Below are 16,844 nucleotides of genomic sequence, written 5' to 3'. Positions count from 1 at the left end.
TGCTGGTAGGGGTGTAAGTTGGTTTGGCATGTAGAAAACGCCAGTATCTAATAAAGCTAAACATATACTGGGTCTATTACCCAGCAATTTCATTCCTGAGCATCCAATGGAAATCAGGGCTTAATGTTTATCAAAAGACATGAATAAGAATGTTCACATTAGCATTATTCACAGTGGAAACAACTCAGATGTCCTTTAGGAGTGGAATGGAGGGACTTCCCTGGTGGCGTAGTGGTTAAGGATCCACGTGCCAAGGCAGAGGACACGGATTTGAGACCCGGTCCGGGAAGATCCCACATGCCGCGGAGCAACTAAGCCTGTGAGTCACAACTACCGAGCCTGTGAGCCACAAATACTGTAAGCCCGCGTGCCTAGAGCCCGTGCTTTGCAACGAGAGAAGCCCGCGCACCGCAACGAAGAGCAGCCCCACCTCTCCGCAACTAGAGAAAGTCCGCACACAGCAATGAAGACCCAACGTAGCTAAAAATAAATTTAAAAGAAAGAGTGGAATGGATACGTGAACTGGGGTGTATTCACACAAAGGAATGCTGCATTGAAAAATAACAATATATGTAACAACAGTGAATGAATCTCAAAAACATAATGCTGAGCTAAAGAACCAGCTGCAAAGAATATGTAGTGTCTAATTCTAGAAGGGGTTCAACACCAGGCACAAGTAATATGTGGTTTGGGAACTTACAACAGTGGATACCTGTGAGTATTGGCTGGGAGGAAGCAAGAGGGGATCTTATGGATACAGGTTGAGAATATCCTGTATCTTGATCTAGAGCAGTGGTGAGCCCCCAGGGCACATTTGGCAATGCCTAGAGACATTTTTGGTTGTCATTTCCAGGGAGGGGATGCTACTGGCATCCAGAGGTAGAGGACAGGGATGCTGTTAAACATCCTGCAACACATAGTTCAGCCTTCCACTGGGAGGTAGTCAACCCAAAATGTCCATAGTGCTGAGGTTGAGAAATCCTGATCCAGATAATGGTAACACGAGGGTAACTGAGAACGTGTACACTTTACTATAAATTATAACAAAACGAAGTTAAAAAAATCAGGACTCTCACAAAAATAGCTATAGTTCCTCACTGAAATTTAGAAAACATACATGAAACTTCGTTCCCATTTTATAAATAGTCTAATTTATTAAAGAGTCCTAACCACCTGAACTTGCCAGGAGTTGCATTAAGCCTGGAAGAACTAGACTCTTTGTGTGCAGTCCCTATTAAATGGAAAACAGTATCTACACACTTCTATATAGCAGGAGATGCACAAATTAGAATCCGGGTTATCACAGAAATGGGTATTTGTAGAAACACAATAAGGGTATATGGTAAAGTCCATACATCTGGGTTTCTCTTGCATCCACTACAATACAAATAGAGAAAAACATACATGTACTTTAAAAAACAATAGTCTCATAACCTTGATTCCAAGGATAATAACTTCTTGCCATTATTTATCAACAAGACTTTTACATAAATTTAGGAATCTACTGGCCCCTTAAATCTTATATTATCACCGCACCCTGAGACATAAAAGTCACTTAGAAGTGTTGGGTAGGGCATGGGTTGCACAATTCTTTCCAGTGTCTTGCATAAATGGAGCAGCTCTACAAGCCTGTGTGGGTCTAGCCAAACAGCCCCAGAAGGGCTGGAAGTGCTGGGTGTGCTGCAGCCTTAGAACGACGGGCACCACAAACTCGTGTTCCAGCTCTGGAGCAAACACCGTGCAGTTAACATCAGAGGTGACAGGGGCACAAACAGAGACAAACCGGAGAAAAAGATGTTTCCCTCCACGTCACCGTTGGGCTGAGGTGCACGTGGTCAACCCAGGGCCTCCGGAAGTCCAACCGCTGGGTGACTTTGCATGAGATGCTGTTGTCTACAATCCAAACACTGATATGTACTGGAGAAGGATTTTACAGTGTAAAGCCAACTTAATTAATAACTCGAAATCGAGCATTCCCGAACCATCAAGGTCAACTGGCTGTAATAATCATTGAAATAACTCGAGTGAAATATCACTGCTGGGCAACAGAGCATACTACTCATTCTTCACAGATGACTCCCCATGCAAATAGCTGGAATCTAATCAGCTGGATTCTATGAATTCATAATCACGGAATATCACCTTGGGCACTCAGTCATATCAGGCTTCGCGGTGAAGAGCTGCTGCGGAAGCCCGTTCAGTCGTACTGGGAACGGACTCACCCCCCCGTGCAGCGCTGTCTAAACTCTTGAACTGGCTGCTCAAGGTAACATTCAGGGACCATCTCAGAAGTGTCGGGTAGTCAGTGACTCACTTGTACTAAATGCTAGGCTCTGACTCGGCATGAACCCTGTTAGTTGCTGCTGACACTATAGGTATTTGAATAGAAGCTCACACTGTGAGTCACCTGGTTGCCGTACAGAAAACCAATCGGCAATATTCCCAGTTGAACAGTGATTCACGTTATAATCATAAGGGGACCTGACTTGATACGTGTGATTTCAAAACTCAGTTCTGCTGGACTGGCTTGGGAGCCTGCTAGAAAGTCACTCCCTGCTTAATGCCCTGGATTTCTGTCTAAGAACATGTGTCCAGAGAGGCAAAATCAAGGGTAAGACATCGCGCTCACGACTGGAGAGGACCATGGTTTCCTTCTCCAAGGACGCAGGCACAGTTCCTAGAAGTGCCTTCCCTGGCAGACACAGTATTCCTGTAAATAACTTTGCAAGGCCAGACACTCACGTGAAAGGCTCTGCCTTGTAATTTCTAAACCGCTTATGTGAAGTCTGGATCTTTAAGCCACCAGCTGCGTCTGGTCGTGAAAGGTGAATGTCATTAGACGGACACATGCAGAAATGAAAAAACAGCAGAACTTTCAGAACTGGTGTTCAAGTGTCTGGAATGAAACCAGTCACCTGGCAATTGCATTAAAATAAGAAAGCTTTTTTTTCCTTTTTCACGCATGCTTGTCTACAAAATCTGGAATAATAAAATCTCCTGGTATGTAATCTTGAAAGACTTTCCTAAAAAGCTCTCTTACAGGAAAGACCTTCAAAGCCATCAGGAAGATTTTTAAACATTTAAGAAAAGCTCAAAACTGATTTCTAATGTAAAACCACTGCAAGGGATTAACAGAATATGCAGCCAAATGTGGGACCTTAAATTCTAACGCTGGCTCGACCTCTTGCTTGATCTGGCACCTTCCCATAACTCAAGCAAGTCATGTGGTCATATCTTCTGATGTGAGGGACCATGATAAAGTGGTCGGCCAGCAGTAGCCACATTACTGCCCGGCCCTTCTTATGTCGCTGATAACACATGCTTGTATATTTTTTCCTTATATCATACTTTCCGGTTTCCTATTTGTTAAAGGTTCATAAATCTGCAGTAAACAGGAAATCACCTGTGTGGTGTGTAAGAGGCCTAGGCAGAGCCAGAAGACATAATTCTAATCCCATTTCGGCCTCTATTTAGCTGCAGATATCTGACCTTTAACCTCTCTGAATGTTCCCTCACCTGTAAAGTGAAGGAGGTAAATAAGTAACTTGACTTTTATCATTCTATATTTTTGATATCAAGGGCATTTTGGCTAAAATGTTTACAATGATCTTAGAGAAACCAGCATGTCTAGCTCCTAAGTTTCCACACTCTCTTAAGTAAAACTGACTCAGGGCAATATTTTAATGCAGACATCGGATTTTCTGTATATACCATGACCTAATACATAGTTTTAATGCATATCTGTTTTACAAAGTGAAATATTTTGAAGGTTAGAGATAATTTTCTTAAAATGCTATTTGAATCATTGCATATAAATACTTCATAATTATTTGAAATAAAAGGGCCCAGATGATATAGAAATGTATTGTTTTTAAATTTAGATACTGACATAGAAAATATTTTCTATTTTTCTGATTTTGACGGACATCTATTTCATCACGTATACTCTTTATAACAAACAAAATATGCATTTTGTTCCTGATCTTTTAACGTTTTGAAGTCTACTTAGCCAACTTAGTACCAATACAATAACAATAGTAATAGTAACTTTTGTTTGGTGTCAGAGCTCTGCTGTATTAATTTACTGAATGCTGGCAGCCAACCTGTGAGGCAGGTATTTTTCTTATCCCCATTTTACAGATGATAAAACTACGGCACAGAGAGGTTAAGCAACTTGCCCGAGGTCACACCGCTAGGCTGAGATTTGAATCTAGACAGTTACTGAGTCCAGGGCTCTTACCCATTAGGCAATATTGCCCCTCATATACGATACTGATACTGATACAAAAGACGCCTCTTAAGGAACAAGAGATAAACCGGAAGAAGCCCAGGAGAAAATCAGGTTGTGAGCAAAAATCTAAGAGTTTACAGATAGAGTCTTTCCATGACACATCTACTTTGCCAAGTCGGGGGAGGAATTCACACCTTTCGTGAACTCGGACCCCTGTTTGGTCAATTCCACAATCTGGAACCATCAGAAGTGAAAGAAGCCAAGCCACGCAGGGGCCCTGAGACCTGCGCTCCAGAGGAGGGGGGGCTGACCCAGGACAGTAACGAAACGGTGCAGAAGCTTCCCGCCTCCGGGGCCACCGCGAGCTCCCGCGGGCGAGTGACTGCTGCTGCCCGCCCGCGCTGCGGGCACCGGCTGCGGTCGCCGCAACCCGCGCCCTCCGGCCGATCGGCTGGGCGGGGGCGGACAAAGAGCGCTCGGCCTCGACCGGATTCTCCCGAGAAAGGGATGTGGGAGCGAGTTCCCTCGGAGCGCCCGCCCCCTCCCGGCCAGAAACTCGGCCTCGGCGCTCACTCCTCCACCCGGCCCGCCTCGGGGGGCGCGGGGGGCTGAGCTGCTGGCGGGGCCGCGTCCCCCGCCCCGCCCCGCGCCCGCGCCCGCGCCCTTCGCCGCCGCCGGGCTCGCTCCGCGCCGCGGCCGCCCGCCCGGGCTCTCCTCGGACGCTGGCGACGCCCGGGGGCTCGCAAGCCGCTCAGGTCCCCGCGCGCTGCCCTCCCCAGACCTTTCCCCCACCGCCCCCCTCCCCCGCTGCCCATCCCTTCCCGCCCGCTCCCCCCGCCGCGGGAGCGCCCCGGGCGCACCAGCCAAGCCCGCCGGAAGCCCGCCGCCTCCGCGACCCCCTCCCCCGCCCACCCCCGGGGGAGGGGAATCGCCGCGCCCGCCGACCCCCCGAAGCCCAGTCCCTGCCGCGCGCCGCCGTCCCGGAGGTCCCCGCAGCCCGGGCGCCAGACTCGTTCCAACTTCCGAGCGCAGCCCCGAGAGCGCGGAAGACTCAATCGCCGGGTTCCTGCAAGAAAAATACCCGCGGCGCCCGCCACCCACCCCGCCCCCCTCGGCTCGGGCAGAGCGTGGGGACGGTTCTGCCCATTCGGTTTTCCGAGCTTCAGTGGCGACACCGAGTCAGGCCCCCGGGGTCCGCGGCGGGCGCCCGCTTCCCGCCCGGCTCCTCGGGTCCCCGCCGTAGTGGCGCGTCTCCGCTGCGATTCCGGGAGCATCTCCGCTTCCTTCCCACCTGCACTCAGACTGCCCGCCTCCGGCGCCCGGGGTTTCCCAGGTCTGCTTCGGGTGTCAGTAGACCACCCACTCGCTGATGCCGGGCCACAGAGGTCGAACCGTGCGGACGCCCCGGCGGAGCCCCCTGAGACACGGTCACACCCCAAGCCCCGCACACCCTGCATGCTGACCCGCTCCCGCCACCGTGGTCCAGCCAAGCGTGTGCGCCCCGCCCGGCTCCGGTCACCTCCCGGCCCGAGGCCACAGGGCGAGTCCAGGAGGGAGAAGGGGGCGTTAAGGAAGTGGGTACTCACGCTTCCACCGTCTGCCCTGCGAACCCGAGGGGGAGCTGCGGCCCGCGCGCCTCCGTCGGCCGTGCGCATGCGTCCCGCGAGTGCCTTATTTTTATGATAATTCTAGGTGCTGCCCTCGCTACGCCCGCGATCGCTCTCCCCGGCTTTCCTCTTCCTCTGGCTCTCCGTCTTTCCTGTCGCCTTCATCTCCCCCCCCCCAACCTCCCTCGCCTCTGCCTCTCCCCGCCCCTCCCTCCCCCCTCCCCGGCCGGGCCACCCAGGGCTCGTTTCCCTCCCGCGGCGGCGCGCTTCTCTGCGGCGGGGCGGGGGTCCCCATCCTTGCCGGGACCGTGGTTCCCTTTTTCAGTCCTGGGTTAGGAAGTACCGAGAGCGTGGGCCCCGCAGAGCCCCCTCGGCTCTCCCTATGCTTGGGCGCGCGGGGGCCGAGCGGGACCCCGGCGTGCGAGAGCGCGCGCTGGGATCTTGTGAATGGAGCGGGCGGGGGGAGGCACCCGTGTGTGCGCGCGGGGTGCGCGGCGCGCCGGGGTGCTCGTACCCGGAGGGTCCGGCCGTGGACTCTCCGCCTCTGGAGGCCGGTCCCCACCATCTCCCTTTCCCCGGGGTGCTTCTCCAGCTCTACCCCCGCCCCACCCGGCTGCAGCCTCCGCCTCCGGAGGTACCAAACTGGAAAGGGGTTCCTCGCCCCCTCCCCGCCTGCCGGAGCCGAAGGTCCCACCTGGCTGGGGGGCGGGGGGTAACTCCCGAGTCCGGGGAAGGGGGGGACCCGGAGGGTGGCGGGAACCCCGCCGCCGCCGCCGACCAGCTCTGCGGGCACGGAGCCCTGGAGCCCCCGGTGTGGCCTCGGGAGACGCGGTCGGACCTCCGGGCCGTGCACCCGAGCTCGGCGGGGTAAACTGAAGCTGGAAGCCGACCTGACACTAAAATAACATCACGTCATTTCCTCCCTGGCCTCCCGAGCGCGCCGTAGCCGGGGGCTGGGGAGTGGGAGCGCGAGGAGGGGGCGGAGGCTCGTCCGGGGGAGGCTTGGAGGAGGGGCAGGAGAGCGACGCGTGAGTTAGGGAAGCGGCTTCGGGGAGGACTGGGGCTTCCCCCCCTCTTCCGTAGGCTCTGGGAGGAAGTGGCCCGAGAAGAGGGTCTCCTGGGGGGAGGGGTGTCCGGCGGCCGCCGGCACCTTTTCCGTGAGCGTTCTCGGCCGGGTCTCGACCTTCCCACCCGCCCCCCTCCCCTTCTCCCCTTGCTGGCGGGATCCCCTGCTCGCCCCACGTGGAGTGGGTCAGTCGGGGTTAGGGAGGAACCCGGGAAACTGGCGTCCCGCTGAGGCCGCGGATTGGGCGGCGGAAAGCACAGTACTCACGGGCCTGGGCGGGCTCTGCCCGGCGCCGGCGTCCTCTTCCCGGGGCAGGCGTCCCCCTGGGGGTCGGCCGGGCAGTGCCAGAGCTGCCCTGAGCAGGAGCGAGAGGCGGCCCGGCCGCTCCTCCTGGCCCGGCGCGAGCCCAGCGGCTGGCAGGGCGGGGAGCAGAAGAGAGAAGTCCGGGCGCCGCCGGGGAGCCCCAGGAAGGGGTCGCTGGAGAAGGTGAGCGAAGAAGCGCGCGAGGCCGGAGAGCGTGCCAGAGAGGAGGCCGATCAGCTTCGGGGCAGCGGGCGAGCCTGGGAGCTGTGCAGGGCCGGCGGCGGGCAGGGCGAGAGGAGGGGGAGGAGAGAAACAAAATCACACACCGTCACTGTCGGGTCCCGCTACAGACTGAAGAAAAGGTGCAGAGTGCCAGTTACTGCGGCGTTTCGAGGCATTGCTTTCGGGGTGCAGGAGAAGGTCGGTGAGAGCAAAAGGAAAGGCCTCTGCTTAGCAAGGGAGATCCCCTTCTCTCCTTCCCCCCCTCTCTTCCCTGCTTCCCCTCCCTCCCATTCTCCCCCCACCCCTTTCAAACTCCTTGCTACTCAGAGTGTGGTCCCTGGGCCAGCAGCTTGGATAATAGCCAGGAGCTTGTTGGGAATGCAGAACCTCAGACCCTATCCTGACCTACCGCATGAGAATCGGAATGTTCACATTCCAGGGAATTCGTAGGCACCTTCACGGTGAGGTGCCGCGTACGGGAGCGTCCGTGTTCACCTCTCTTGGTTCTTTCGACTTCGGATGAAGATCTCCCAGTTCACTCTTGCAGCTCTGGCTCTGGCTCCTCTTTCCCCCTGTCCTTTCCCACCTTCCAAAGTGCCCAGAGCTCTACCAGAAGTTGGTGGTATGAGGTTACTAGGTCCTTGTGATAGGTGTCCAGGGGAGGCTTGGATACAGGCAGAAGACTGAGGGATCCTCAGGCTGGCGGAAAAGGGACTGGCCATGTGACTTTGGTTGTGCTGGGTGCTGGGTGCAGGGGTCAGGGGAGACCAGGACTTAAGAGCACAGTCTGCAGGCCCCCTTTCCACACTCGCTGTGGCCATCTTACTTCCCCGAACACAGGCCTTTCCACCCTCCACTTGTTGCTTGGGAGAGCTAAGCGGCCTAGGTTAAGATAAGGGTATTATTTTCTTGGAAGGCATAGGGAAACATTAATTTAGAAGTCAGAGGCCCAGGGGTCTAGACCCATCCTTGAAATGAACTCCATGGCAAACCTTGGGAGATTCTTTATTCTTTGAGTTGGTCTGATTCATTTACGAAGTAAAGGATTGAACTCAGTGGCTTATTAATTAATTAATTAATTAATTTATGGCTGCGTTGGGCCTTCGTTGCTGCGCCCGGGCTTTCCCTAGTTGTGGCGAGCGGAGGCTACTCTTTGTTGCGGAGCGTGGGCTTCTCATTGCGGTGGCTTCTCTTGTTGTGGAGCACGGGCTCTAGGTGGCGGGGCTTCAGTACTTGTGGCGCGCAGGCTCCGTAGTTGTGGCTTGCGGGCTCTAGAGTGCAGGCTCAGTAGTCGTGGCTCGCGGGCTCTAGATCGCAGGCTCGGTAGTTGTGGCGCACGGGCTTAGTTGCTCCGCGGCATGTGGGATCTTCCCAGACCAGGGCTCGAATTCGTGTCCCCTGCACTGGCAGGCAGATTCTTCACCCCTGCGCCACCAGGGAAGTCCCTCAGTGGCTTTTTAAGGTCACCCGCCTCGTTCAGGCTCTCGTTTTGGAGCTCTCAGGGCTTCTTGGTCCACTAATACTTAGTGAAGTTACAAACCGGAACCTAACTCAGCCAATCCAAACAGCCCCCTCAAGCAAAACAAAAAGGCAATTTAATCTGTTGGTGAAGAGCGAGAGAAGTGGTTGCCAAGAAAAATGAAGGTGGAGGCGGGAAGCCGCGAAGGCGAGGGACCGCGCGGCGAGGCGCGGGTCCCCTGGGCGCGGCTGCCGCTCTCCAGGGTCCTGACGGCGGGAGCGGCCTCGGGGGCTTGGCGCGGTCCCCCCCCACACCGCCCCCCGCTCTGCCGTGGCCGGGCCCGGCCTGCTTTCTTCCGCCGGTGGATGTCTTGTGGGAAGCGGGTGTCGGAGGGAACGAGGAAACCTAGCAACCCATTCTCATGCATGAGGCCCTTCCTGGGCCGCCGCCGGCCGCGTCGGCTGATTCGTCGCTCCCTCGTTTGTATGCGCCCGGCGAGAGTGGAGCTCGCTTTGCATTTCTGAGTAGTTCACACTCTTTCTCTTCCCCTCATTACCTTTTCCTAGAGAACGGGGTCGTTCTCCCAGTATTTTCTTTCTCCGCGTGCACACGGGCCTCTCCCCTCCCCCACTCTCTGGACAGGCGCCGCCTTTATTTCAGGGGTTGGAGCTGGGAGCCCGGGAGGCTCCTGGATAAGCGCCAGAAGCTCGCTCGAGAGGGAAATGAGCGATTTGGAAAACGCTCGGAGCGGGACTCGGCGCCCAGTGTCTGTCTCCTAGGGAGGGCCGCAGACGACGCGCCCCTGGCCGGGGTGGGTGGGAAGCGGGGCTCGGCCGCGGCGGCGCCCCTGGACGCGGGCGGGCCGCTGCTGACCCCGTGCGCACCTGCGGGGAGCGTGGGCTGTCGGCCGCGTCCGCTCCAGCGCGGTGCCCGTGGCCGCAGGCACCCCAGCAGACGCGGCCCCGGCTCGGAAGGACCGTATGCTAAGGATGCCCAGAGAGAAGCGCCGCGGTCCCCGGCGGCCCGGAGCTTGACGGCTCCGCCCGCGGCCTTCCCGACCGGCTTCAGGCACGCGCTGGAGCGAGGCGGAGAGCGCACGCCCGGCTGCCGGGGCCCGAAGGGCACGCCCCCGACCTTGCGTGGGTCCCGGCATTTGCGTCTCCAGCTCAGGTTTCCGAATGGTTTTCCCAGAACGTGTGAACCTGTAACCAGACTCTCCCCCTCCCGCCCCAGCCCTGCTTCCCGAGCCGCTGGACGCCCCTTGCTGGGCACGCTTCATTAGGCATTCCGCTGCGCTGCTGCGCTCCGAGACAGAGACGCTTGGGAGGGAAGCAGGGGAAATGTTTCTGCAGAAGGGAAGTCCCACACTCAGCCCCAGAAACGCCAAGGCCGGCTCCTGTGCGTCTCCGGAGAACTTCACCTTTTCCTCTTCCCTGGCGTGGTCTTTTCCCTCCGGATGAGCAGCCGGCTGCCCAGTTCTGTCTCCTGTCTTTGCGAGGGACGGAGGCTTCTCTGACTGGCGGGGCTGTCGGGTGCTGAAACGCGTCCACTTCCTTCGGTCGTTCTAGCAAGGTCAGAGCACGGAATGTCAATGTAGCCACAAAATTCGATCTGAGAACCGTTATCTGAGGAGAGGACTTCAGCCGCCGGCGGTACTGATCACTCCAAAAAGCCCTGTCTTCCTTTCAGGCCAGATTCTAGATGACGGTCTGAAGGTTTCAAAAACGTAGTCGCCAAAGGGAATCATCTTGGCATCCGTATTCCTGAAAGCACTGCTCCTTAGGGATCCGGAAGACTTAGGGAGTACCTTATTCTGATCGCGTATCCACTCGCCTCATTGATCATGTTGGTTATTGAACCATGAAGAGGAGAAAATCACCACACCCCTAATCAATACCAACAAAGTCTCACCCCTTTAAAAGGCAAATTGAAAATTTTTCATTCACCCCTAAATAGTACCCTTTCATAAAGGAAACCTCCGTGGCAGAATTAACCCACTTTATTACCAAAACATTCTGAGAACTTAGAATTAAAATCACAGTCAGAATGGAAATTGAAATTAGATTTAATTTTATGAGATGACCTATTTTTTCCTGAACTTTATTTTAAAAAATTCTCTTTTGCTGTGGTTTAGCCCTACTATGCATTTTAATTTTCTATTGTTTGGAGAAGTCATTTTTCCACTTGGATCTAAGAATCTAATTCAGAGTGATTGAAAACTATAGAGGCAAATCTTTGCTTGTGCTGACTGTAAATCATGCAGATTGGAGAAGCAACAATAAATAAGACAAACAGACCATGGATACTAGAGTCACAGGTTAATATTAATTTGAGGCCAACTGAAAAATTAATCAAACGTTTCTGTTAAGGTTCACTTAGAATTTTAATGTTGCTAGTGAAAGTACAGCTGTTAAAAAGAGTACCTCTGAAAAAAAAAAAAAAGAGGGAACCTCTGCAGCTCTTAGTTACTTCTGACTTCAATCTCTTAATAACCTTCTAAGGCTTATGGGGAGGTGTCATAGGAGATGTGGAATGATGGAACAAAGGTAACGAGGAAGGTGGGCCATGAACAGAAGTGGAGTGCACCAGAAATGAGGGCCACTTGGGTGACGTGTGTGTGCGCGGGGAAGGGAAACACTCCCAGGCTCTATCTCCTCTGTTTTCGCTGAGATGACGGGGACTTCTGCCACCCTGCCGGTATTCCAAACCAAGTGAGCAGCTTAGGACAGGAGGTGGGTCTCTATTTGAATGTATCCATGTATTTATTTGAATTCTATCCCAAACTGAACTCTAATTTTCCCCTCCAAACTTTCTCCTCCTGCAATCTTCACCGTCTCAGTAAATGGCGACTTGATTATTTTAATTCAGGTCAAAAACATTGGAGTATCCCTGACTCCTTTCTTTCCTTCATACTCTTCAGTCAAATCCAACTGCTTCTCATATTGTCTTTTTTTTAATCTACTTAAAAATAAATTTATTTATTTCTCTTTGGCTGTGTTGGGTCTTCATTGCTGCGCGCGGGCTTTCTCTAGTTGCGGCGAGCGGGGTCTACTCTTGGTTGCGGTGCATGGGCTTCTCATTGCGGTGGCTTCTCTTGTTGCGGAGCACAGGCTCTAGGCACACGGACTTCAGTAGTTGTGGCACGCGGGCTCAGTAGTTGTGGTTTGCGGGCTCTAGAGCGCAGGCTCAGCAGTTGTGGCACACGGGCTTAGTTGCTCTGCGGCATGTGGGATCTTCCCGGACCAGGGCTCGAACCCCTGTCCCCTGCACTGGCAGGTGGATTCTTAACCACTATGCCACCAGGGAAGTTCTGCTTCTCATATTCTCTTAACACAGCTATCACTCTGTTATAGGCTGAATTGGGTCTCCCTCAAATTTGTATGTTGAAGTCCTAACCCCCAAGACCTGAGAATATCACCTTATTTGGAAATAGGGTTGCTGCAGATGTAATTAGTTAAGATGAGGTCTTGCCGGAGTAGCATGAGTCCCTAATCCAGTATGACTGGTGTCCTTATAAAAAGGGAAAGTTTGGACACAGACAGGTACCTAGGAAGAACGTCATGTGAAAGTGAAGGCAGAGATCAGGTGATGCATCTACAGGCAAAGGAATGCTAAAGATTGCCAGCAAACCACCAGGATCAAGGAAGAGGCACGGAACAGAGTTTCCCTTAGAAGAAATTTGGCCACAAGACTGAAACGTAGAAACCGTCCCTGAGTTTCCAGCCTGCTTGGACTGCCCTGTGGATTTCAGACCAAGACTGAAGCATTAACTCATACCTGAATTTCCAACCCTTAGCTGAATTTCCAATCCGTAGGGCTGGCTTGCCCTGCAGGTTTCAGACTTGCCAACCTCCACAATCGGGTGAATTCAATTCTTTAGAATCCCTCTCTCTCTCTCCTTCATTTACCTATCTATCTATCTATCTATCTCTCTATCACATGTATATCCTATTGGTTCTGATTCTCTGGAGAACCTTGACAAATACACCCTGCTACAGGTCTTATCATCTTTCACCTGGACTATTGGAATAGCCCCTAAGTGGTATTTTTACTTCCCTTTTGCCTCATTTTCCCTCATAGTCTAATCTCAATACTGAAACCAGATATATCCTTTACAATGTAGGTCAGTTTATGTCACCGTGTAACCCTAACCCTAACCCGAACTCCAAACTTTCTATTGGCCGCTTTTTTCAGAGTAAAATCCAAAGTCCTTGCACTCCCTCTCAAGGCCCGACATGAATGTTCCCACCCTACCTCTGGGATATCCTCTTCCTATACACCTGTCCCTGTAATACTGGTTTTCCATAGAACCTATTACCATCTGACATACTACATGTTCACTTGTTTATTAGTACCATGTAAGTAGTTAACTTTTTCCCTTTTGTTCTTGGCAATATGCATAGTGCCTAGAATAGTCCTTGGCCCTTAACGAAGTGCTTGATAGATATTTGTTGGACAAATGAATTAAAAAGCAAACAAATATTATGCAGCCATGAAAAGAAATGAAATTCTTTTTTTAATTTGATTTTTATTTTATTTATTTTTTTATACAGCAGGTTTCTTATTAGTTATCTGTTTTATACATATAAATGTATATATGTCAATCCCAATCTCCCAATTCATCCCAACCTGCCCACCCCCGCTTTCCCCCCTTGACGTCCATATGTTTGTTCTCTGCATCTGTGTCTCTATTTCTTGCTTGCAAACCAGTTCATCTGTACCATTTTTCTAGATTCCACATATATGCGTTAATATACTATATTTGTTTTTATCTTTCTGACTTACTTCACTCTGTATGACAGTCTCTAGGTCCATCCACGTCTCTACAAATGACCTAATTTCGTTCCTTTTTATGGCTGAGTAATATTCCATTGTATGTATGTACCACATCTTCTTTATGCATTCCTCTGTCAGTGGGCCTTTAGGCTGCTTCCATGACCTGGCTATTGTAAATAGTGCTGCAATGAACATTGGGGTGCGTGTGTCTTTTTGAATTATGGTTTTCTCAGGGTATATGCCCAGTAGTGGGATTGCTGGGTCATATGGTAATTCTATTTTTAGTTTTTTAAGGAACCTCCATACTGTTCTCCATCAGTATGGCTGTATCAATTTACATTCCCACCAACAGTGCAAGATTGTTCCCTTTTCTCCACACCCACTCCAGCACTTGTTGTCTGTAGGTCACTTATCCGTTCTTCTGCCTCAGTTATTCTGCTATTGATTCCTTCTAATGTATTTTTCATTTCAGTTATTGTATTGTTCATCTCTGTTTGTTTGTTCTTTAATTCTTCTAGGTGTTTGTGCTTTAATTTTTTTAGGTCTTTGTTAAACATTTCTTGCATCTTCTCTATCTTTGCCTCAATTCTTTTTCCGAGGTCCTAGATCATCTTCACTATCATTTTTCTGAATTATTTTTCTGGAAGGTTGCCTATCTCCACTTCATTTAGCAGTTTTTCAGAGGTTTTATTTTGTTCCTTCATTTGGTGCATAGTCCTCTGCCTTTTCATCTTGTCTGTCTTTCTGTGAATGTGGTTTTTGTCCACAGGCTGCAGGATTGTAGTTCTTGCTTCTGCTGTCTGCCTTCTGGTGGATGAGGCTTCTAAGAGGTTTATGCAAGCTTCCTGATGGGAGGGACTTATGGTGGGTAGAGCTGGGTGTTGCCCTGGTGGGCAGAGCTGAGTAAAACTTTAATCTGCTTGTCTGCTGATGGGTGGGGCTGTGTTCCCTCCCTGTTGGTTGTTTGGCCTGAGGGAACCCAGCACTGGCGCCTACAGGCTCTTTGATGGTGCCAATGGTGGACTCTGGGAGGGCTCACGCCAAGGAGTACTTCCCAGAACTTCTGCTGCCAGTGTCCTTGTCCCCATGGTGAGACAAAGCCACCCTCCACCTCTTCAGGATACCCTCCAGCACTAGCAGGTAGGTCTGGTTCAGTCTCCTATGGGGTCACTGCTCCTTCCCCGGGTCCCCATGTGCACACTACTTTGTGTGTGCCCTCCAAGAGTGGAGTGTCTGTTCCCCCCAGTCCTGTCGAAGTCCTGCAATCAAATCCCGCTAGCCTTCAAAGTCTGATTCTCCGGGAATTCCTGCTCCCGTTGCCGGACCCCCAGGTTGGGAAGCCTCACGTGGGGCTCAGAACCTTCACTCCAGTGGGTGGACTTCTGTGGTATAAGTGTTCTCTGGTTTGTGAGTCACCCACCCGGCGGTTATGGGATTTGATTTTACTGTGATTGCGCCCCTCCTGCCGTCTCCTTGCGGCTTCTCCTTTGTCTTGGATGTGGGGCATCTCTTTTGGGGAGTTCCAGTGTCTTCCTGTTGATGATTGTCCAGCAGTTGGTTGTGATTCCAGTGCTCTTGCAAGAGGGAGTGAGCGCATGTCCTTCTACTCCGCCATCTTGAACCAATCTCCAGAAATAGAATTCTGACACAGGTTACAACACGGATGAACCTTGAAAACCCTATGCTAAGTGAAAGAAGCTGAACACAAAAGGACAAATACTGAATGAGTCCATTGATAGGAGATACCAAAAATAGGCAGACATACAGATAGAAAGTAGAAGAGAGGTTACTTGGGGCCAGGGGGAGAGGAGTTATTGTTTAGTGGGTCCAGAGTGTTTGGGTTGATGAAAACCTCTGGAAATAGATCGTAATAATGGTTCCACAACCTTGTGAATGTATTTAATGCTTCTGCACTATACGCTTTAAAATGGTTAAAATGGTAAATTTTACGTTATTTATATTTTAGCACAATTGAAAAAACACTCAAAACTTTTCAAGATGTGAGCGGAGAGGAGCCTGAGAAAGCCCACCAGAGGTGAGGGTGCGGGCGGCTGAGTTAATCAATCGCGGTTCTGCCGTAGAGTTGTCGCCCACCTCTTGGGGTTCCCTCATTTTGATTTCTGCTGCCAGATAGACATTGCCAACTCTCATTGTTTTCCTAGCATTTAGTGAAGGCTAGGTTGTGGTTTGGGAAAGTAGAAAAGGAATAGCAGACGCAGGGATTAGACCAAGAAGCGTCTTGTAAGCCACTCATTTATTCATTCTTTCAACAAACATTAATTACCTGCTTATTATATTCTTAAGTTCCAGGCAATGTCTTAGAGGCTCTGGATTCAAGGTGAGTGGGGAAGAAAATGACCTTCTGTTGTATGTACTGAATGAGGGGGTGTAAGAGTCTAGGTAGACTGAATGGGGCAAGCAAGTCATAGTAAGGATTTTGGATTTTATTTATTTTATTTTATTTTTTCTTTATTTTTTTTTTGGCCACGCCATGTGACATGCGGAATCTTAGTTCCCCAACCAGGGATTGAACCTGGGGTCAAACCCATGCCCCCTGCATTAGGAGTGCAGAGTCCTAACCACTAGACTGCCAGGGAAGTCCCTGGATTTTATTTTAAAAGCAAAGATAATCACTGAAAGGTTTTAAGCAAGAGAGTGACATCATGTGATTTATATATTTTAAAGACTCCTTTGACTGCTTTGCGTAAGAGTGAATTGGAAGAGGACAAGCATGGGAACAGTGAAACAGGAGGCTTTACACTGGTGCAGGTGAGAGAGGATAACTTGGGCAGGTAATGGGAATAGAATAGAGAGAAGTGGACAGATACGGGAGACATTTTAGAGAGAATTAACGGGACGTCAGGTGGATTCAATGTACAGGCTGAGAAAAAGGGACTCAAGGAAAATTCCTAGGTTTTCTGCCTTGAGCAGTTGGGTGACTTGCTGAAATGAGGAAGGCGGGGTGGGAAATCAAGAATCCAGGTAAACACATGTTTTGGATGCCTATGAGTCACTCAAATGGAGACGTTCCCAAGGCTGTTGTGAAAGAGCCTGAAGCTCGGGGTAGAGGTGGGAATCCTGGAGACGTAAATTTAGGAATCATTAGCATAAAATGATATTGAAAGCTATTGGAATTGGGTAAGATCCCTAGAAAGAGATGAAAAGGTAGAGCAAGATTGA

At 51.4% G+C, this 16,844-nt stretch overlaps 2 protein-coding genes across 8 annotated transcripts in view; one reads left to right on the top strand and one right to left on the bottom strand.

Annotated features, from left to right (window-relative positions):
- Window positions 1-16,844, bottom strand: part of RGS20 (regulator of G protein signaling 20) — a 73,792-nt gene that overhangs the window by 40,871 nt on the left and 16,077 nt on the right. Inside the window, exon 2 of one of the 4 annotated variants that reach the window (XM_081258747.1) lies at window positions 7,172-7,471. In XM_081258747.1, coding sequence (XP_081114873.1) covers window positions 7,172-7,471 — 300 coding nt within the window. The other 3 variants (XM_081258746.1, XM_081258743.1, XM_081258745.1) reach the window with 3 other exon arrangements.
- The window catches only part of ATP6V1H (ATPase H+ transporting V1 subunit H), an 81,868-nt gene continuing 72,327 nt past the window's right edge, over window positions 7,304-16,844 (top strand). For 2 of the 4 annotated variants that reach the window (XM_081258740.1, XM_081258739.1), the window contains exon 1: window positions 7,304-7,390. The gene's annotated coding sequence lies outside the window, so the exon portion shown is untranslated. The remainder of the gene's footprint in view (window positions 7,391-16,844) is intronic. The other 2 variants (XM_081258741.1, XM_081258742.1) reach the window with 2 other exon arrangements.

Source organism: Mesoplodon bidens, assembly GCF_964165515.1.
Source record: "Mesoplodon bidens genome assembly, chromosome: 16".
NCBI lineage: Eukaryota > Metazoa > Chordata > Mammalia > Artiodactyla > Ziphiidae > Mesoplodon > Mesoplodon bidens.
The sequence above is the reverse complement of the archived record's forward strand: the minus strand, read 5'-3'. Positions and strand labels throughout refer to the sequence as shown.